Source organism: Adiantum capillus-veneris, chromosome 19 (assembly GCF_014529385.1).
Source record: "Adiantum capillus-veneris isolate H3 chromosome 19, ASM1452938v2, whole genome shotgun sequence".
In the NCBI taxonomy this organism is placed as follows: Eukaryota; Viridiplantae; Streptophyta; class Polypodiopsida; order Polypodiales; family Pteridaceae; genus Adiantum; species Adiantum capillus-veneris.
This window is the reverse complement of record NC_140949.1, coordinates 69,216,447-69,234,113: the sequence shown is the minus strand read 5'-3', so window position 1 is coordinate 69,234,113 and position 17,667 is coordinate 69,216,447. Positions and strand designations below refer to the sequence as shown.

Below are 17,667 nucleotides of genomic sequence, written 5' to 3'. Positions count from 1 at the left end.
TTCCCAAGGACACCTCATGCCATATGAAAGCATGACATTTCTCCTTGACAAAGTTTTGTAACCATGCTTGCAATAATGCATTAAAATAAGTGTATCTTTGAAATCATGCCACCTAGTGTCCCACTAGGATTTGATTCTCTCCTAGTAGCTATTTAAAAAGAAATATAAGAAAAGTATAAAAAATACATAGAATATATATATATTGGAGTTTACCCTAGATATAGGATCTAGCTAGGGTGTGAGATGATAATGAAATAGTAGAAATAAAGAATCAATGCTTTTTGCCCCAAGTTAAAGAGGCGGAGCTATTGACACTTTTCCCACAGTATTTTTTGATGGTAAAGTAAGAATACATTACCCTTGAGATAAATAATAAGATGAGATAGAAAGCTTATTTTTATACTTACATATGCATATGTACATTATAGGAAATATAATTATGTATCTAAAAAGTTACAAGATAACTCTTGTAGCATGTGTTCCCACTATGTACATGTCACAGCACGACAACGTGTATACTTATAAGAAGCCATTTACGCACTATGTTGGCGTCTTATGATCCTAGATCCATAAGATGTCCTCTATGGTAAAAGAGAAATTGTACATGGGATATGATGGCATCCTATGGTCCTAGGGCCATAGGGTGTCCTCTATGCTAGCAAAATGTGTAAGTTAATACTGCGATAAATATGCAATCCAATATACAAAAACTAATCATTATCTACATCATACATTTGTTGCTTTGCCACACAGTTGAAGGGGTCTTTGCCTTCAAATATCATCATAACATTTAAACATTTAAATCAAATTTGCAAGTACTTTAGTTCACAAGTAATTGGATCTGTTGGTGGATGGAAGGTCCGGCTCACCATGCACTTTGATTTACAAATCTTGAGGGGCAAAAGTATTTGTGTTGGATTCTCCTTATGGCATTGCACATGTTTTGAAACTTGCATTTCCTTCTGCTTCCAATTTGAAAACTTAAACAATGGTTATACATTATACAATCATTTCTTTGCAATAAACCTTGATACAATGTTCCGATTGCTACATGACAAGCTAAAAAATTCTACTAGTCCTGGCTTCCCTCTATTGAAAAAAAATCAAGATATAAATTCCAATTCTATGCATCATCTAGAAGAGAAACAAAATCATAGTTTGGAACAAAATACTCGCACTTTATATCTTTGAATAAAATCTTGTTACAATCAAAGAACTAGATCTTCACATAATCCAAAGGACAAATGCTTCAATAACCATTTATACTCGATGTTTACTATCTAAGCAAATAATTGGCATTTACAACAAATGTTGAATATATGTTTAATCTAGTTAGTTGCAATACAAAGATAATTATTTCAAAGAAAATATGTTTAATCTAGTTAGTTGCAATACAAAGATAATTATTTCAAACGCTTACACCATCAATTCACAATAGAAGAACTTACACCGAACAAAAAATGATCATACATCAATTGTTCAAACTCTCATTTTGGAATTTTGAGGACTAAATACTTTTTAGTTTTTTTTGGCTTATTTCATTCTCAATAGAATATTAAACCTTAATCACAAGATAAGAAACATATGTCCCTAATGTATATGGGCACAAGATATAAGGCCAAAGAAAAATGTTCTTGAAACACTTAAAGAGTCTTTAGGTGACCTAGAATAACCAACCTATGGTCTAAAGACCATAGGGTGTCATGTGATGTTTTATAAGATGTGTCCATAAGAGCTAGGTGATTTGCATCCATGGGGTGATTTAAGTGCCCCTGTGGAGATTCTATGTCACCACCATATGGCCCTAAGGCCTCAGGGTATCCCAAATGCTCTTGGATAACTTATGTTTCCTTCCAGAATATCCCAAATACTCATGTTCTTGTTTAGAGACTTTATGTAATCTCTCTATATACATAAGATTGTAGGATAGCTGTATTGACACCCTATGGCCTTAAGGCTGTATACTAGCCCAAATGCTTATGTGCCCTTTTAAAGACTCTATGTAATCACCCTATATCCGTAAGATTATAGGGTAGCCAAATTCTTTTGGGGGATTCTATGTTGACACCCTATGGGCCTAAGGCTATAGAGTAACCCAGATGCTTATGTGCCCTTTTAGAGACTTGGTGTAATCACCCTACATCTGTAAGGTTGTAGGGTATTCCATTTTATTTTGGTGGATTCTATGGCCCTAGGGCCATAGGGTGTCATGTCTACAAAGAACTCTATGATCCTCAAGTCAGAGTGTATTCTTCCCAAACCTCATATGATCAATTAACTTTAAAGTATTACATAATATATATCTTATGACCATATATAAATGTAGAATTCGATTTACCAAAACATGTCCATATAATATCATACACTTAATTCTAATTCATTTATTGCGAAAAAACTCAAACTCACAAGTTCATATTTTTTCAAAGAAAATAAATTGAGAAAAATAACGAGCCAAACATCAATGTTTTTAACATCATGGGCAGATTTGAGATGGGACAAATAAAATAAAATGATAACAATAATAATCTAAATATCAGTAATGTAATATCATGGGTAGCTAGCTTAACCTATTTCCTGTAGAATTTCTAGAATGGCCTCAGCACTTGCATCCAATGGTTCTTCAATTTCTTCTTCCTCTGAATCCTTGGCATTGACTTTCTTTGTGTTATCCACACCTGTCCACCTTCTAAGATCAAGGTCTTCTTCCACTATGGAATGGCAAAGAGATTCCAATTGCATCATTTGATCACTACTACATGCAACTGATATCACCTTTCTCAGTTGTTGTAGTGCCTCTTTAGTCCCATAGCCTAATGAGAAGATGTCTATCACTTGATCATCTTCTTGGAGACAGATGCATTTGATTGCACGACGTACAAAAAAGGATTTGGCTGTGGTCACAGCATCATACTCGTCGTCATTGATGCAGAGAGTATGCATTGGCTCCAACAATGACTCTTTAACACTAGAGTAGTTGGTGTACTTCTCTCCTTGACTGAAAAATGCGCAAACCCCAAAAATTACTTCGCGAAGAGCACATGTTTGGATGGTCTCTGATCCCATTTAGCTTTTTCAGAAATTTCCTTCTCTAGGGAAGCAGCATGCTGATACTTGACTAAACCGGCAATTAAAAAATCTGATGGTTGATGTGCTACCCCACATACTCCATCAATTACTTTACCGAATTTGACAACACTCCAACCACTAGATTTAAGACTTTTGTGTGTTGTGTATATGATGCAAACACCAACACGAATTTTAGAGTTGTTCTCACTGCAGAGAAACTCAATGCCTTCCAAATTCTTTCCAACACACTTGATTGTCCATGGTAAAATGAATTGCAAACTAGAAGTGCCATTCTTTTGTGCAATGATCCACTGCACATATCCCCTAGTGATCTCAGGAATTGGCTCTTTCTCCTTTCCTTTTTGTAGTAGGAGATTTAGCCATTGCGTACAACTCATGAAGAGAGATTTGTAAATCTCATCTGTAATGTTATAATGAGACTTACATTTATCCCATGAAGTAATTGCTATTGCTAATGGCTCTATCTCTTTAAATTCCATCAAAATTTGAGGCTCAAAAACCGTGGTCTTCTTTCAGACCATTGCACATGTAGTGAGGTCGAGCATGCCCGCTTGACGTGGTTGGTTCACTAAGCAGATCTTCTCATCTGCCAGCTCTTGTTGTAGTTGCTTGACATCATTATCTTCTAAAACATTTATGCATATAAAGGTTTTTATGCTTGGTTGTTGCCCATAAGCAATTGATGTCTGATGCTTCTCCAAGATGTGTATCCACTAATCATAGAGTTCATCATCGTACATGACCATGTGTGCTTCTTTGTTGGCAAATGATTTATGGTTGAACACGATGTTCGCCACATTTACATAGGCCTTCAAAATAAAGAAAAGAAAACTAACTTTATTTCAAGACATATTTGTAACAAAAACAAGCATAGGGAAGTGGAACTTACATCCCAACCTGCTCGACTCGGATGACCGCGCGACAGGAACACCTGCCTTGGGTTTTGTTGGTTTAGAATATGCAAGCCATTGACTACGGCCATGCTTCAAGACCTCCATATAAAGCTTATGTTTCATTGTTGTTATTCTCTCCATGTTCTCCATTTTGGAAATTCGAAGAGCAACCTCTTTCGGAGCGTCTACCACTATCCTTGCAGTTCTAAACTTGTAGAACTCTTTTCTCAAAGCATACTTAGTGCTGTTGTTATGCAAAAAAGCTCTAGCCGCTATGATGGAATGCTGAACAGCTAGAATCCAGTAGTGGTATGTTGATAGCTTGTCTCCATGCACTTGAGCTGTTTGTAAAGGCATTTTTGTAATTGGGTTATACAGCATCAAGTCTACTGCACTGGAGACTGGCCTAGAGTGCCCTGCAAATTGCTTCAAGAGATATTTCACATATACATCTGACAATGGTCTGCATCTATAGCCATCTGATGCAAGGTTGCATTGCTCAACTAGGATCAATTGGGTAAATTGTACACCAAATTTAAAATAGTGATCAATTTCGACGTATCCATCTAGCCCACTCTTAGAAGTTTTGGCAACTTCTTTATCAAGATCTTTTTCTTTGGGCTGTATAATAGAGTCCAACACAGCTAAGGATGCTAAGTCCACAACCACTGCCACTCAAGGGGTTCCAACTGTTAGGGTTGCAAGTCCACTAGAATCTCCTGCTTCTTGAGTCTGTAAGGGTATAACTGAAAGATTTTCTTCGGCCACATTTCCACTATTTTCTCCAAGTGAGGGAGTCTGACTCTCCTTGAGCGTCTTAGATTGATTTTTTGTACCTATGTCTTCATTATTTCGATTCTTATTCTTCTTTGTGCTGCTCAATTTACCTAAATATTGATTGACTTTCGTAAAGCCCTCAATATATAAGTCTATAAAGTTCTCACTTGGAGTGTCGTCTTGAAGCTCCACCCACCCTGCTTTTGTCATTGTCACTCCTTCATAATCAACCTTCACCAATTTTTGAGCAAAGGCCACAGGCTCCAATAAGTAGGAGTCACCATTGAGTAGTTTTACTCCAAGGCATGGAGACATTTCAAGATCTGAACAATCTTTCTTTATCTCCTTGACAATACCACAGTCCTTGAAGGGAAATTGCTCTTTATCTTGAAAGAACAAGTGGACTTTCTCATCACTTCCACCATTTTGTAAGTGAAAATCTAGATACCAAGAACTTGGTGTTGAGCCTATTGCATCAACTGACTTTGAATTTCTCTTCTGAGACATTTTCTGTAAAAAGAATGACATATATTTAGACAAGATGGATATTATTACATCCATATGGACCTAGGGCCATAGAGTCACCTCTATGTTAAACCATGTGGTCCTAGGTCCAAAGGGTGCAAACAAAATGGTTCTACAAGTGTACCTAGGCCACTCTATGGTAGTGTGATCACATGTTCCCTTATGACATTAGAGGACCCTCAAAGAAGTATCCCTTGAATGGCCTAAATACCTCTTTAGAGCCTCTACACCAACACCATATGGCATCATGTGGCCTGCAGACCATAGGGTCCCCTACATGCTAGTAAGAACCTCTCTATGCTCTACATTGGCATATTATGGCCCCAAGGCCACAAGGTGGCCACAATGTTTTAAAGAAATGCTTCATGAGGGTTTTCTGGTAACCTATGACCCTAGGGCCATATGGTTCTCTCCATGCAAGTAAAAACCACTATTTGCTCTATATTGAGGAGACCTTGTGGGATGAAGTCCATAGGGTCCCCTCTATGCTAGTAAGAACCTTTGTTTACTCTATAATGGCACCCAGTGGCCTGAAGGTCATAGGGTTTTCTCTATGCTACTAAGAATCTCTTTGTGCTGTATGCTCTATCGTCTATGCTCTATGATCTATATTGACTTCCTATGGCCCCAAGACCACAAGGTGCCCTCATCGTTTCCAAAAACACCTCATTGTTTTGCTATGGCCCTAGGGCCATAGCTCTATATTAGCTCCCTAAGGCCTGAACGCCATAGGGTTGGCCTCAAGGGCCCCAAGGGTGCTCTTTATGCCAATGAAAAATACTATTCGCTCTATATTGAGAAGACCTTGTGGGCTGAAGGCCATATGAACCCTTCTATGATGGATTTTTGACAACCAATCCCCCTAGGTCAAGATGTTCTATATGCTAGTAAAAACACTATTTTCTCTATATTGGCACCATGTGACTTGAAAGCCATATGGTCCCCTATATTCTAGTAAGAGCCTCTCCATGCTCTATATTGGCACCCTTTGGCCTGAAGGCAACAGGGTCCGATCTTTGCTAGTAAGAACAGATCTATGCTCTATATTGGCACCCTATGGCCATAGGGTCCCCTGTATGCTAGTAAGAACCTCTCTATGCTCTACACATCCGATGACCCCAAGGCCACAAGTTTCCCTCTATGTTTTGAAGAAACCCTTCAGGAGGTTTTTTTGGCAACCTATGGACCCAGGGCCATAGGGTGCTCTCTATGCCATTGAACAACCCTCATTGTTTTGGTACCCTATGGCCCCAGGTATAAAGAACTATTTGGTATCTCTATGCTAGTAAGAACTGATCTTTGTTCTATATTGGCACCCTTTGGCCTGAAGGCCATAGGGTCCGCTCTGTGCTAGTAAGAACCGATCTATTCTCTATATTGGCATAGGGTCCACTGTATGTTAGTAAGAACCTCTCTATGCTCTACACATACTATGACCCCAAGGGCACAAGGTGCCCTCTATGTTTTGAAGAAACCCTTCATGATGGCTTTTTGGCAACCTATGGACTCAGGGCCATAGGGTGCTCTCTATGCTAGTAAAAACACTATTTTCTCTATATTGAGGAGACTTTGTGGGTTGAAGGCCATAGGTTCCCCTCTATGCTAGTGAGAACCTCTGTTTTCTCTACATTGAAGGCCATAGGTTCCCCTCTATGCTAGTGAGAACCTCTTTTTTCTCTACATTGACACCCTGTGGCGTGAAGACCATAGGGTTCCTTGTATGCTAGTAAGAAGATCTCTATGCTCTGTGCTCTATGCTCTATGCTCTATATTGACATCCTATGGCCCCAAGGCCACAAGGTGCCCTCATTGTTTCGAAAAAACCCTCAATGTTGTTTTGGCACCCTATGGCCACATGTATAAAGCACTATTTGGTCTTTCTCTGTTAGTAAGAACTGATCTATGCTCTATATTGGCACCCTATGGCCTGAAGTCCATGGGGTCCCCCCTATGCTAGTAAGTAAATCTCTATGTTCTACACATCCTATATGTTTTGAAGAAACCCTTCATGAGGGTTTTTTGGCAACATATGGACCCAGGGCCATAGGATTCTCTCTATGCCATTGAGGAGACCTTGTGGGCTGAAGGCCATAGGGTCCCCTCTATTCTAGTAAGAACCTCTGTTTTCTCTACGTTGACACCCTGTGGCCTGAAGGCCATAGGGTTCCCTCTATGATAGTAAGAAGCTCTCTATGCTCTATATTGACATCCTATGGCCCCAAGGCCACAAGGTGCCCTCATAGTTTTGTAAAAACCCTCATTGTTTTGGCACATTATGCTCCCAGGTATAAAGCACTATTTGGTCTCTCTATGCTAGTAAGAACCGATCTATACTCTATATTGGGATCATATGGCGTTCAGGCCATAGGGTCCTATGTATGCTAGTAAGAACCTCTCTATGATCTACGCATCTTATGACCCTAAGGGCACAAGGTGCCTTGTATGTTTTAAAGAAACCCTTCATGAGGGTTTTTTTGGCAACCTATGGACCAAGGGCCATAGGGTGATCTCTATGCCAATAAAAAACACTATTGCTCTATATTGAGGAGACCTTGTGGGCTGAAGGCCATAGGGTCCCCTCTATTCTAGTAAGAACCTCTGTTTTCTCTACGTTGACACCCTGTGTCCTGAAGGCCATAGGGTTCCCTCTATGATAGTAAGAAGCTCTCTATGCTCTATGCTCTATGCTCTATACTGACATCCTATGGCCCCAAGGCCACAAGGTGCCCTCATTTTTTTGAAAAAACCCTCATTGTTTTGACACCTTATGGCCCCATGTATAAAGCACTATTTGGTCTCTCTATGCTAGTAAGAACCGATCTATGCTCCATATTGGGACCCTCTGGCCTTGAGGCCATAGAGTCCCCTGTATGCTAGTAAGAACCTCTCTATGCTCTACACATCTTATGACTCTAAGGGCACAAGGTGCCCTGTATGTTTTAAAGAAACCATTCATGACAGTTTTTTGGCAATCTATGGACCCAGGTCCATAGGGTTCTCTCTATGCCAGTAAAAAACACTATTTTCTCTATATTGAGGAGACCTTGTGGGCTGAAGGCCATAGGGTCCCCTCTATGTTAGTAAGAGCCTCTGTTATCTCTATATTGACACCCTGTGGCCTGAAGGCCATAGGGTTCCCTCCATGGTAGTAATAAGCTCTCTATGCTCTATGCTCTACATAAAGATCCTATGGCCCGAAATGTTAAGTATGGAGCCTGATTTACCCTTGTAATTTTCTGTGGTAAAAGCGCACATTTGTAAGGCCCCCATTATGAGGAGAAGCCATCGTGCGTGAAGGAAAATCACTCACCGGAAACCAAAATTTTCACGGACAAGAATCAGGGGCAACTTTAAAGGCCTCGGGGGCGGAGGCCGCCGAGACTTTTTTTTTCGCCGGAATATTCCCTTTCGCCGGAATATTATGGCCGGACGGCGGTCGGAAAGTGGTCGGAAAACAACCGGTCGGTTGGCCGGTGGTCGGAAGTCAATGGCCGGTGGTCGGTGGTCGGAAGTCAATGGCCGATAGCTGGTGGCCGAATTCAATGGCCGGTGGCCGAATTCAAAAGCGGACTTGTCTTCTCAAGGGTGGCCACACATGGGCGGATTGGAGGGTCCGATTTGGACTTATTCCCACAAGGGCGGCTACACATGGCTGTCTCTCATAAGAGAGAGCAGCCCTTTTGGCCTATAAAAGGACGCCATTTCTACACACATTTGATAGTGTGAAGTTGATGCAACAAGGTGAGTGTGAGGTGGTGAGAGTGAAGCAAGGCGGGAGCTCCATTAAGGGTATAATCCCTTTGTAAATTACTTCTTGTTTTGAAGTACTAAAGCCATTGAGTGGCTGCTTTCTCGTGGACGTAGCCCACATTGGGTGAACCACGTATATCGTGTGTACTCTCTCTCTCTCTCTCTCTCTCTCTCTCTCTCTCTCTCTCTCTCTACTCTATAATCTCGTGTATGTAAATCTGTCTCTCTCCATTAATTAATCTACTCAATTATCTATTTAGCTACGCCTTATTTTCTAACACGAAGGCCACAAGGTGCCCTCATTGTTTCAGATGGAATGTAAGGCACCTTGTGACCCTAGGGAACATAGGGAATCCTATGGCCCTTGAGATTTTAGATTGTCACCCTATGGCCCTTGGACCACAAGGTCTTTAGATGGGACAGAGGGAATCCAAGGGCCTGAGGGTGGCCTACGTACATAGGGTACACCATGGTGCATATTAACGGGCACCATGGCAGCCCCATGCACCTAGGGCTCTAGGGCCATAGGATCTCCAAAAGGAACATAGGGAATCATATGGCACTTGCGATTGTATATTTCCACCCTATGGCACTTGGGCCATAGGGTCTTCAGATGGAACGTAGGGCACCTTGTGAACCTAGGGAACATAGGGAATCCTATGGCCCTTCAGATTATAGATTGTCACCCTATGGCCCTTGGGCCACAAGGTCTCTAGATGGGATGTAGGGCCATAGAATCTCCAAAAAAAACATATGGAACCCTATGGCCCTTGAGATTGTACAAATACACCCTATGGCCCTTGGGCCACAAGGTCTCAAGATGGAACATAGGACACCTTTTGATCCTATGGCCATAGGTTCCTTATGTTCCTTTTGGAGACTCTATGGCGCTAGGGCCATAGGATCTTCAGAAGGAACATAGGGAACCATATGGCCCTTGAGATTGTACATTGCCATCCTATGGCCCTTGGGCCACAGTGTCTCTTGATGGGACATAGAGCACCCTGTGATCCTATGTCCGTAGGGCCATATGTTCATTTTGGAGATCCTATGGCCCGAGGACCATAGGATCTCCAAAAGGAACATAAGGAACCCTGTGATCCTATGTCCGTAGGGCCATATGTTCATTTTGGAGATCCTATGGCTCAAGGATCATAGGATCTCCAAAAGGAACATAGGGAACCCTATGGCCCTTGAGATTGTACATTCCCACACTATGGCCCTTAGGCCACAAGGTCTCCAATAGGTCACCCTTTCATATGAGTATCGCATAGCTTGCGGCGTGTCATCGAATTTGACCGATTCGCAGGGGATGCTTCCAACGCTGCATCACCCTTATCTGAACTTGAATTTAGGCAAGGACATCAATGCATCCTCATCAAGCCAAAACATCAACCTTCCGGACTCTGTTCCCTTTTCAGTGGCACGTATCTTCAACAGTCCGGCTACATACTCCTTCCTTGTCAGCCCCGGCCGCCATTGGATACGATTGTACTTCTACCCCTTCGATTTTTTGACATACAACATCTCAGATGCCATCCTGACAGTGGAAACAGATACCTACACTCTCATGCAAAATGTTAGCCTATCTTATGTCATGTCAGTGCTGAATCTTGGCTTTATATTCAAGGAGTTTTCTGTGAATGTGACGGAGAATTTCTTGACACTGAATTTCATTCCCGGCAGTACTCCAAACGCATATGCTATGGTGAATGGCATAGAGATCTTGTCCATGCCTAAGGATATGTATGTGAACAGCTTGAATGCAGTTAATCTGGATGCTGTGATTCCATTTCCAGTGCCCGAGACAGCACTAGAGACAATGTTTCGACTCAATGTCGGCGGACAGGCCATTGTTGAGAGTAATGATGCTCTTGGGCGCCTTTGAGCAATAGATGAAGCCCACATTTTCGGAGCTCAACAAGGTGTTGCCAAATCTGTACCTCATGCTATTTCTTATGGCACTCTCGACAACTTCACCGCACCAGAAGGTGTGTATACGTCGGCCCGCTTCATGACAAATTACGATGATGTCAACATGCAGTTCAATCTCACATGGAATATCTCTGTCGACCCTAACTTCACCTACTACATGCAGTTTCATTTTTACACTAAGAGCAACATGAGGGTTTTTGACAACTTCATAAACAGTCAGCTAGCAACTCCATCACCATATGATGTGGCGGGGGCAGCAGGAGGACCGTTCGTTGCTTCTGTTCTTGATTTTTCCATGCCATTTCAGCCGACTGATGCGCCCTTCATCACAGTGGAGCTTCACCCTAACATCATCTCACGACCTGCTTACTACAATGCAATCTTGAATGGCTTGGAGATCTTCAAAATGAATGATTCTGCTCGTAATCTTCAGGGGCCACGCCCGCCTCCACTTACTGTGCCCCCATTGGATATTTCATCTCCTTCAATAGGGACATCAAGTAAAAAGTTTGTGGCAATTATAGGAGGAGCTGCGGGCTCGGTAGCTGCTTTAGCTGCTCTCTGCATTATCGTGTTATGCTTTTTCCAAAAAAGCAAGAAGAGCGGTGGAGGCCGTTCACCCTAATGGCTGCCACTTCCTTCTCATGGAGGCAACTCACACTCTATTGTAAGCAAGCTTTCGACAGCTTCTCGAAAGAGTGGCATGGGCAGCTATGTCTCATCTGTGCCATCCAACGACTGCAAATAGTTCACCTTCTCTGAGATCTTGGAGATGACGAGCAATTTTGATGAAGGGCGTGTGGTCGGAGTAGGAGGTTTTGGGAAGGTTTACAAGGGGGTATTGGAGGATGGGACCAGTGTTGCAGTGAAGAGAGGGAACCCTACCTGAGAGCAAGGTGTAACTGAGTTTCAAACAGAGATCGAGCTTTTGTCGAAGCTTCGACATAGACATTTGGTCTCTCTCATTGGGTTTTGTGAGGATCATTCAGAGATGATCTTGGTTTCGTGAGAGTGGGCACTGATCAAGGAGCGTGATGGGTCATGACCTAGTTGCTGTCGACCTAGCTGAGCAGTTCCATTAGTAGTACAACCCACGATGTTGTTAGAGAAAGGGAGCTGGCTAAGGACTTAGGCGAAACTACAGGCTTGATCACTTCCACTCTCTCCTAATTGCTTGCTGTCGACTTGGCTGAGGGCATAGGTGGAACTGCGGGCTCTATCACACACACACACACACTTTTTAGTAATCAGGCTCAGGGCCATTGCTAACTTGACAAGCAATCAATAGACTTGGCAAGCGGCCATTGCTAACTTGACGCACCTGCCGCCATCGACTGCCAATAGCTTCCATGGCACTGAGCTGAACGGCTCAGATAATGGCCATGGCGACAATGTGATTGTTGGCCCGCTTTTTGTAGTGCTGGCCATATTCATCGTGGACGTCTTGGGCATTGTGGCAGTCTTTATTGGCCGCATCTAAGAAAAAAGCAACATGGAGAAAGTTGTGTTAGGTTGCATTCCTTATAACTTGAGTGGCTTGAGCGTTTGCAAGCCATGGGTTGGAGCATCAATCGCTTGAGGAGATCCTAAAGGGAGCAAAGGGAGTTGGAGGAATTTGAAGCATCCGAGCTCTTGGGCTGCAGGGGTTTGCTCTTGACTACCATGTGCACGCCCGTAATTTAAGAAAGATTACCTCAAGAAAGCTTGCCAATGTATGCCAATGCCCAAGTGGCAAGCCATTTGTGAGTGTTGAGGTAGTGGTCTTCTTGCCCACAGTTTGACACGATCGCTGCCCAAGCACTGCCCACTGAATTCCACGTTGGCTGCTCACTCAATTCCACCTCTATGTGGCTGTCGAGAGCTGGGTGCACCTCTTGGAGGGCGTTGGTGCCACATCGCAACATATCCTCTCATTTTAACATAGATATATAAGATATCGTGCATCAACCCACAATAACTTGAGGTAGAGCAAGAGAGAGGAGAAGAAGAAGAAGGAAAAGTGAAGAGAAGCTCAAGCTCCCAGACTCTCCTTATTCATGAGATTTGTTCGAGTGGCAACAACCTTACTCTTTTAGTGTAAGTCTCTTGGTCCCACATGTAGGGAGGTAGGAATATATAGGAGAGTTATATCCACAAGAGGAATATCAACATACCATTGTATGGGTTCCAATTATTCTAGCCCATCAAAGAAAACATTCTACCAAACCCTTATTTAAGGGGCTTTTTTTGTCAAAATTTTGTGATCGTTTTACCATTAAATTAGGTGTAATCTTGTTTTTTTTCCTTTTTGGTGCTTGAAGTCACCTAAAAAATCTTGTTTGGTTTTTGTTTTGTATAGTGTGCCTTGGCCACTCTTGCTCGTTTTAGGGATTGCTTGAAAAATCTCGCTCGAGATTTGAGATTCCTCCTTTTAAAGAGTCTCTCTCTCTCTCTCTCTCTCTCTCTCTCTCTCCAAAAGCCTAAAGTAGAAGTATATAAGCTCCTGTCAATGGCACTTCAACACCTAGGTAAAGGTGGTGGCCTTATCTCGTAGACATGCTTAAGAATGTGAGTTGAGTAGTTAAGCAATAACAACACATTAAGTAGACTCTTAGAAGGATATAAGCTCCTCCTCTCAATGGAACTTCAACACATAGGTGAAGGTGGTGGAATTATCTCATAGACATGTTTAAGAATGCGAGTTTAGTAGTTACGAAATAACAACACATTAGGTGGACTAGTTCTTCGGTTGTTGAACTCTCGGAGACACCAAACCACCTTTTGTCCAAGTGCTCTATTCGCTACATAAGCAAGATGTCCAAGTGCACTTCGTGACATGCAGAGCACTTCGTGACATCATCTCTGAAGGTTTTCCCCAGTACCCCTCTTCCTCTACCTGCAATCCATGATTGCATATGTTTTTTAGAATTGGAGGATAATCTTGTCTCCCTTTACCTTCCAATCCAATAATATACATGTTTGTTAGAATAAGATAATCTTCAAGCCTCAATTCTAGAGCATGGGGTGAGTCAAGATGATTTTCGAATATCCGTGTACACCCTCCCCATCCTCACACCCCTAGCTTGATATTATTTTGAGATTTGTTGGGATGTGGTCACACGAGTAACAACTATCAATAATGTGTTATTAACGTAGCTAACAAAATTTTAGCATAGTTATGAAAAGACTTACATAGCTGCAAGTAAGACAAAATAATTGCATGTTCATCATTATTTCAAAATCTAACTCTTAATTAAGTATTGTATAGTGTACTTTGTCATAGACTACCTCGTTTAGGCTCAAATTAAGAGCGGCTTAGACCTCTCCAAGACTTGCTCTATATTGTCAACATAAATACCCAAAGGACTCCCATGTCCTAGAAGTCTATCACGTTAGCTGTAGCATCAAGATCATGGAGCATAGTGTGTATGGAGAGTTCGAGGGTGGAGTCTACACAAGGTTTGAGGATTTGAGATAGCCATAGGAGTGTGTAGCCCAACACATCAAAGGCATGGCCAATGTTCAGTAATCCTAATGCTAATGGCCAATTGTCTCACTTCAGATGGAGACAGAACCATGTCATCCATAGCATTAGGATTCCACCCCTATATGCAAAGTTCACAATTGGAGTCCACACAGTGTTTGAGGAGTCCGGATGACCACATGGGTGTGTAGGCCGACCCATCCTCTGTGTGGGCATACTATGACCAATGTCCGGCCAAGAGTGAATGGCCAAGGCTGTATGAGAGGGACCCTTATGTTTGGGTAGTAAGTCTTATTCCATTGCTCCAAGGTAGAGAGCTTTACATCATAATGGATTTTCGATGTGCAACTCTTTATAATGTCCCTTTAGAAATAAGTTTTGATGACACACCACCATGTCACATTGAAGGTAAGTTCCTCTAGGAGAATGAGGTGCTCTTGAAACCGTCTAATCACCCCTGCATACATAAGTTTTGATGACATACCACCATGTTAACATTGAAGGTGAGTTCCTCTAGGAGAATGAGGTGCTCTTGAAACCATCTAATGAACACTCTAAGGTCATTTCATAGTAGGTGTGCCTTACCCAAGAAGCCCCTTTAGATATAGATGTATATATGGCACGCCACCATGTTGACGTCCAAAGTCAGCTCCTTTAGTAAATTGGGGTGCTCTTAAAATCTAAACTAACATAATATGGCGGAAGGGGGAACCCTTTACACGTCAAAATCTGGGACATAAAGACTGAACTCCAAACTAGAGAGAAGCCCCTGTGCACGTGATAAAAAGGGAGAGAGAGAGAGAGAGAGAGAGAGAGAGAGAGAGAGAGAGGCCGTCGATGGTGGCCAGTTGTACTCGTCCTCCTAATGCGACCCCATTTGAGGTCATGCTTTTCTCTTCCTCATTCAATCCTCACCTCCCTCTCTCTCTCTCTCTCTCTCTCTCTCTCACACACACACACACACACACACACACACACACACACACACACGCACACACACAAATCCATTATGATAGTGAAATTGCTCAATGTTTCAAAAGTAATGCTTTAGAGGGTTTCAAAATTTTTACTAATTTGGTGATGTGAATGTGTCTCTCACTCTCTCTCTTCTATCGAATAATAGTGTTGTTATATAGTCGTATGGACATTTTTGTGACCGTCATATTAAATATCTAAAATTTTCTAAATTGAAATTGCATATATATCATTGACTTGTTAGAAAAACTCTCACCTAAGGCAGATTTGCAATTTATATATTTTACGTCTAGTTTTTCATGAAGCAAATGATTAGAGAGAGAGAGAGAGAGAGAGAGAGAGAGAGAGAGACGATTGAGCCGGTGATAAACCTAGAAACAAGCTCACTATTATTACACTGCAAATCCTTACAACAAGATTAATCGAAGGAGTCTTTTTATTAAGGCAACCGATGGGATTGGAAAAAGCAGGTCAATCAGGTGGCCGGCTCTCAGCACTAAAGGGCACGCGAGAAAAGAGATGGGATCCGCGGTCGGGGTCCAAATGGGGAATCTCGAGGCGGATGGATGGCGAAGAAAAATGGGCACTGATTGTAGGTTGAGGACTCGAACCCTCGCCACTACCATGGAGCCCAATGCTCTAACCGCTACACCCACGACGGGGAAGTTGACAAATGGGTAAACCAAATAATGATAAATAAACTTGGACAGCCCCTGTTGCTTGTCCAAGTTTATCTTTTCGTGTCCTAGTTTACCCCAACATCCTACGATTACGTGCGTCTTGACTTCGCTGCCGTGGATCCCACCGCTTGAGCTTCAAAAAATCTCATGTGCCCTTTAGTGCTGTGGGTCTCCGGCCAGCGCATCTGATTGCAAGCTCCAAGCCTCCTGCAACAGCTACACCCTGTGCAGCACACAAAATATGAGGGTCAGAGGGTGTCAGACGTCAGAAACAAAGGGAAGAGAGGTTTGAACTCAAGACGTGCGTCCAGCTCTGATTGCAGCCTATCACGCGGGTGATAAAACCTTCATATTGACTATTGCTTCCGACACACACAATACAGCGAGAGAAGGAGAAATTACGATTTGCAGTTTCCGTTGGGGCCAACGATGAGGCGAGCGAGGTTAATGTTAATGAGGGGACCGCAGGTAGAGGAGGTGAGGTTCGGGATATACAGCTGAATGCAGACGCAAAGGACGTTGCCGGACATTCCCAAGGTGGCGATGTTGAGAGCAGAGAGGACAGGGCAGCAGGCGGAGACGAAGAAAGGGGCGACGAAGGGGATGGTGTTCTGGGCGGCCAAGCAGGCGGGGAGAAGGTTGAGGAGGGGGTCGCACTTGACGGCGGGGGGAGTGGCGGGCATGCCAGGCGGAAGGGGAGGAGCGGACGGCAAAGGCGGAGGCAAGCCAGGCTGAGGAACCGGAGGAGAGGAAGGCGAAGGTGGTGGAGAACTAGGGGTAGGAGAGGACGGAGGAGGTGGAGGGGGAGTGGAAGGCGGAGGTGGGGGAGAGGAAAGGGGAGGCGGAGGAGATGAAGGAGGAGGTGGAGGTGAGCTAGGCGGAGGGGGAGGAGAGGAAGGTGGAGGCGGAGGAGAGCCAGACGGAGGGGGTGGAGAGGAAGGAGGAGGAGAACTAAGAGAGTCAGGTGGGGGCATGCTAGGCGGAGCGGGAGAAGAAAACGGTGGAGGCGGTGGAGAGCCAGGCTTATGGGGAGTAGAGACATCCGGTGGCTTCGGCGGGCCGTCGTCCTTGTCCTTCGCCTGCACGTCGCGCAGTGCGACCATCATCACAGCCATTAGCAAAACATATATGGGGGCAGCACCAGCCATCTCTCTCTCTCTCTCTCTCTCTCGTGCGCACCTTCTTCATTTCCTCTGGGCGCATTGCGTTTATATAGTGCGCTAGTGCCATCCTGCCGCTGCGTCTTTGCAGCAACTCGCGGTTATTTTTTTTTGCTGAGTCCTGCACGCAAGAGCTACCGTTTTTACACGTCCTGAATTCATTACTCGCTCTGAGACACTTGCCGGCTACTATTTCTAAAGGCTAGAAACTACTGTTATGAGAAAACCCAAAGTATACACAAATCGCTCTAAGCCAATCCTTAAACGATAACTTTACAAATTAAACTATAATTTTGGCTATATATTACACTATTTGCTTACGAAATTTAAGTAGATTTTTTCTTTTTCAGTGTGCTCTCAACTGGGTGTCTTCAATTTATAACTGGCTCAAGGCTAAGTTAAGAGACACTTTTCCCAAACAT

General features: G+C 43.2%; 1 protein-coding gene and 1 pseudogene across 1 annotated transcript; one reads left to right on the top strand and one right to left on the bottom strand.

The window, feature by feature from the left end:
- The window catches only part of LOC147434194 (receptor-like protein kinase FERONIA), a 49,999-nt pseudogene extending 38,055 nt beyond the window's left edge, over positions 1-11,944 (top strand).
- A 4,224-nt stretch (positions 11,945-16,168) lies between these two features.
- LOC147434193 (uncharacterized) lies at positions 16,169-17,276 on the bottom strand. The gene is made up of 2 exons (XM_086490766.1): positions 16,488-17,276; positions 16,169-16,308 (listed from the first exon to the last, which is right to left on the bottom strand). Exons 1-2 carry the CDS (start codon positions 17,231-17,233, stop codon positions 16,302-16,304), a joined length of 753 nt encoding a protein of 250 aa, XP_086346892.1. The 5' UTR covers positions 17,234-17,276; the 3' UTR covers positions 16,169-16,301.
- Positions 17,277-17,667: the final 391 nt, after the last annotated feature.

Bases quoted from the DNA above. Each gene is read 5' to 3' on its own strand.
- LOC147434193 (XM_086490766.1), bottom strand. From the start codon at position 17,233: ATGGCTGGTGCTGCCCCCATATATGTTTTGCTAATGGCTGTGATGATG.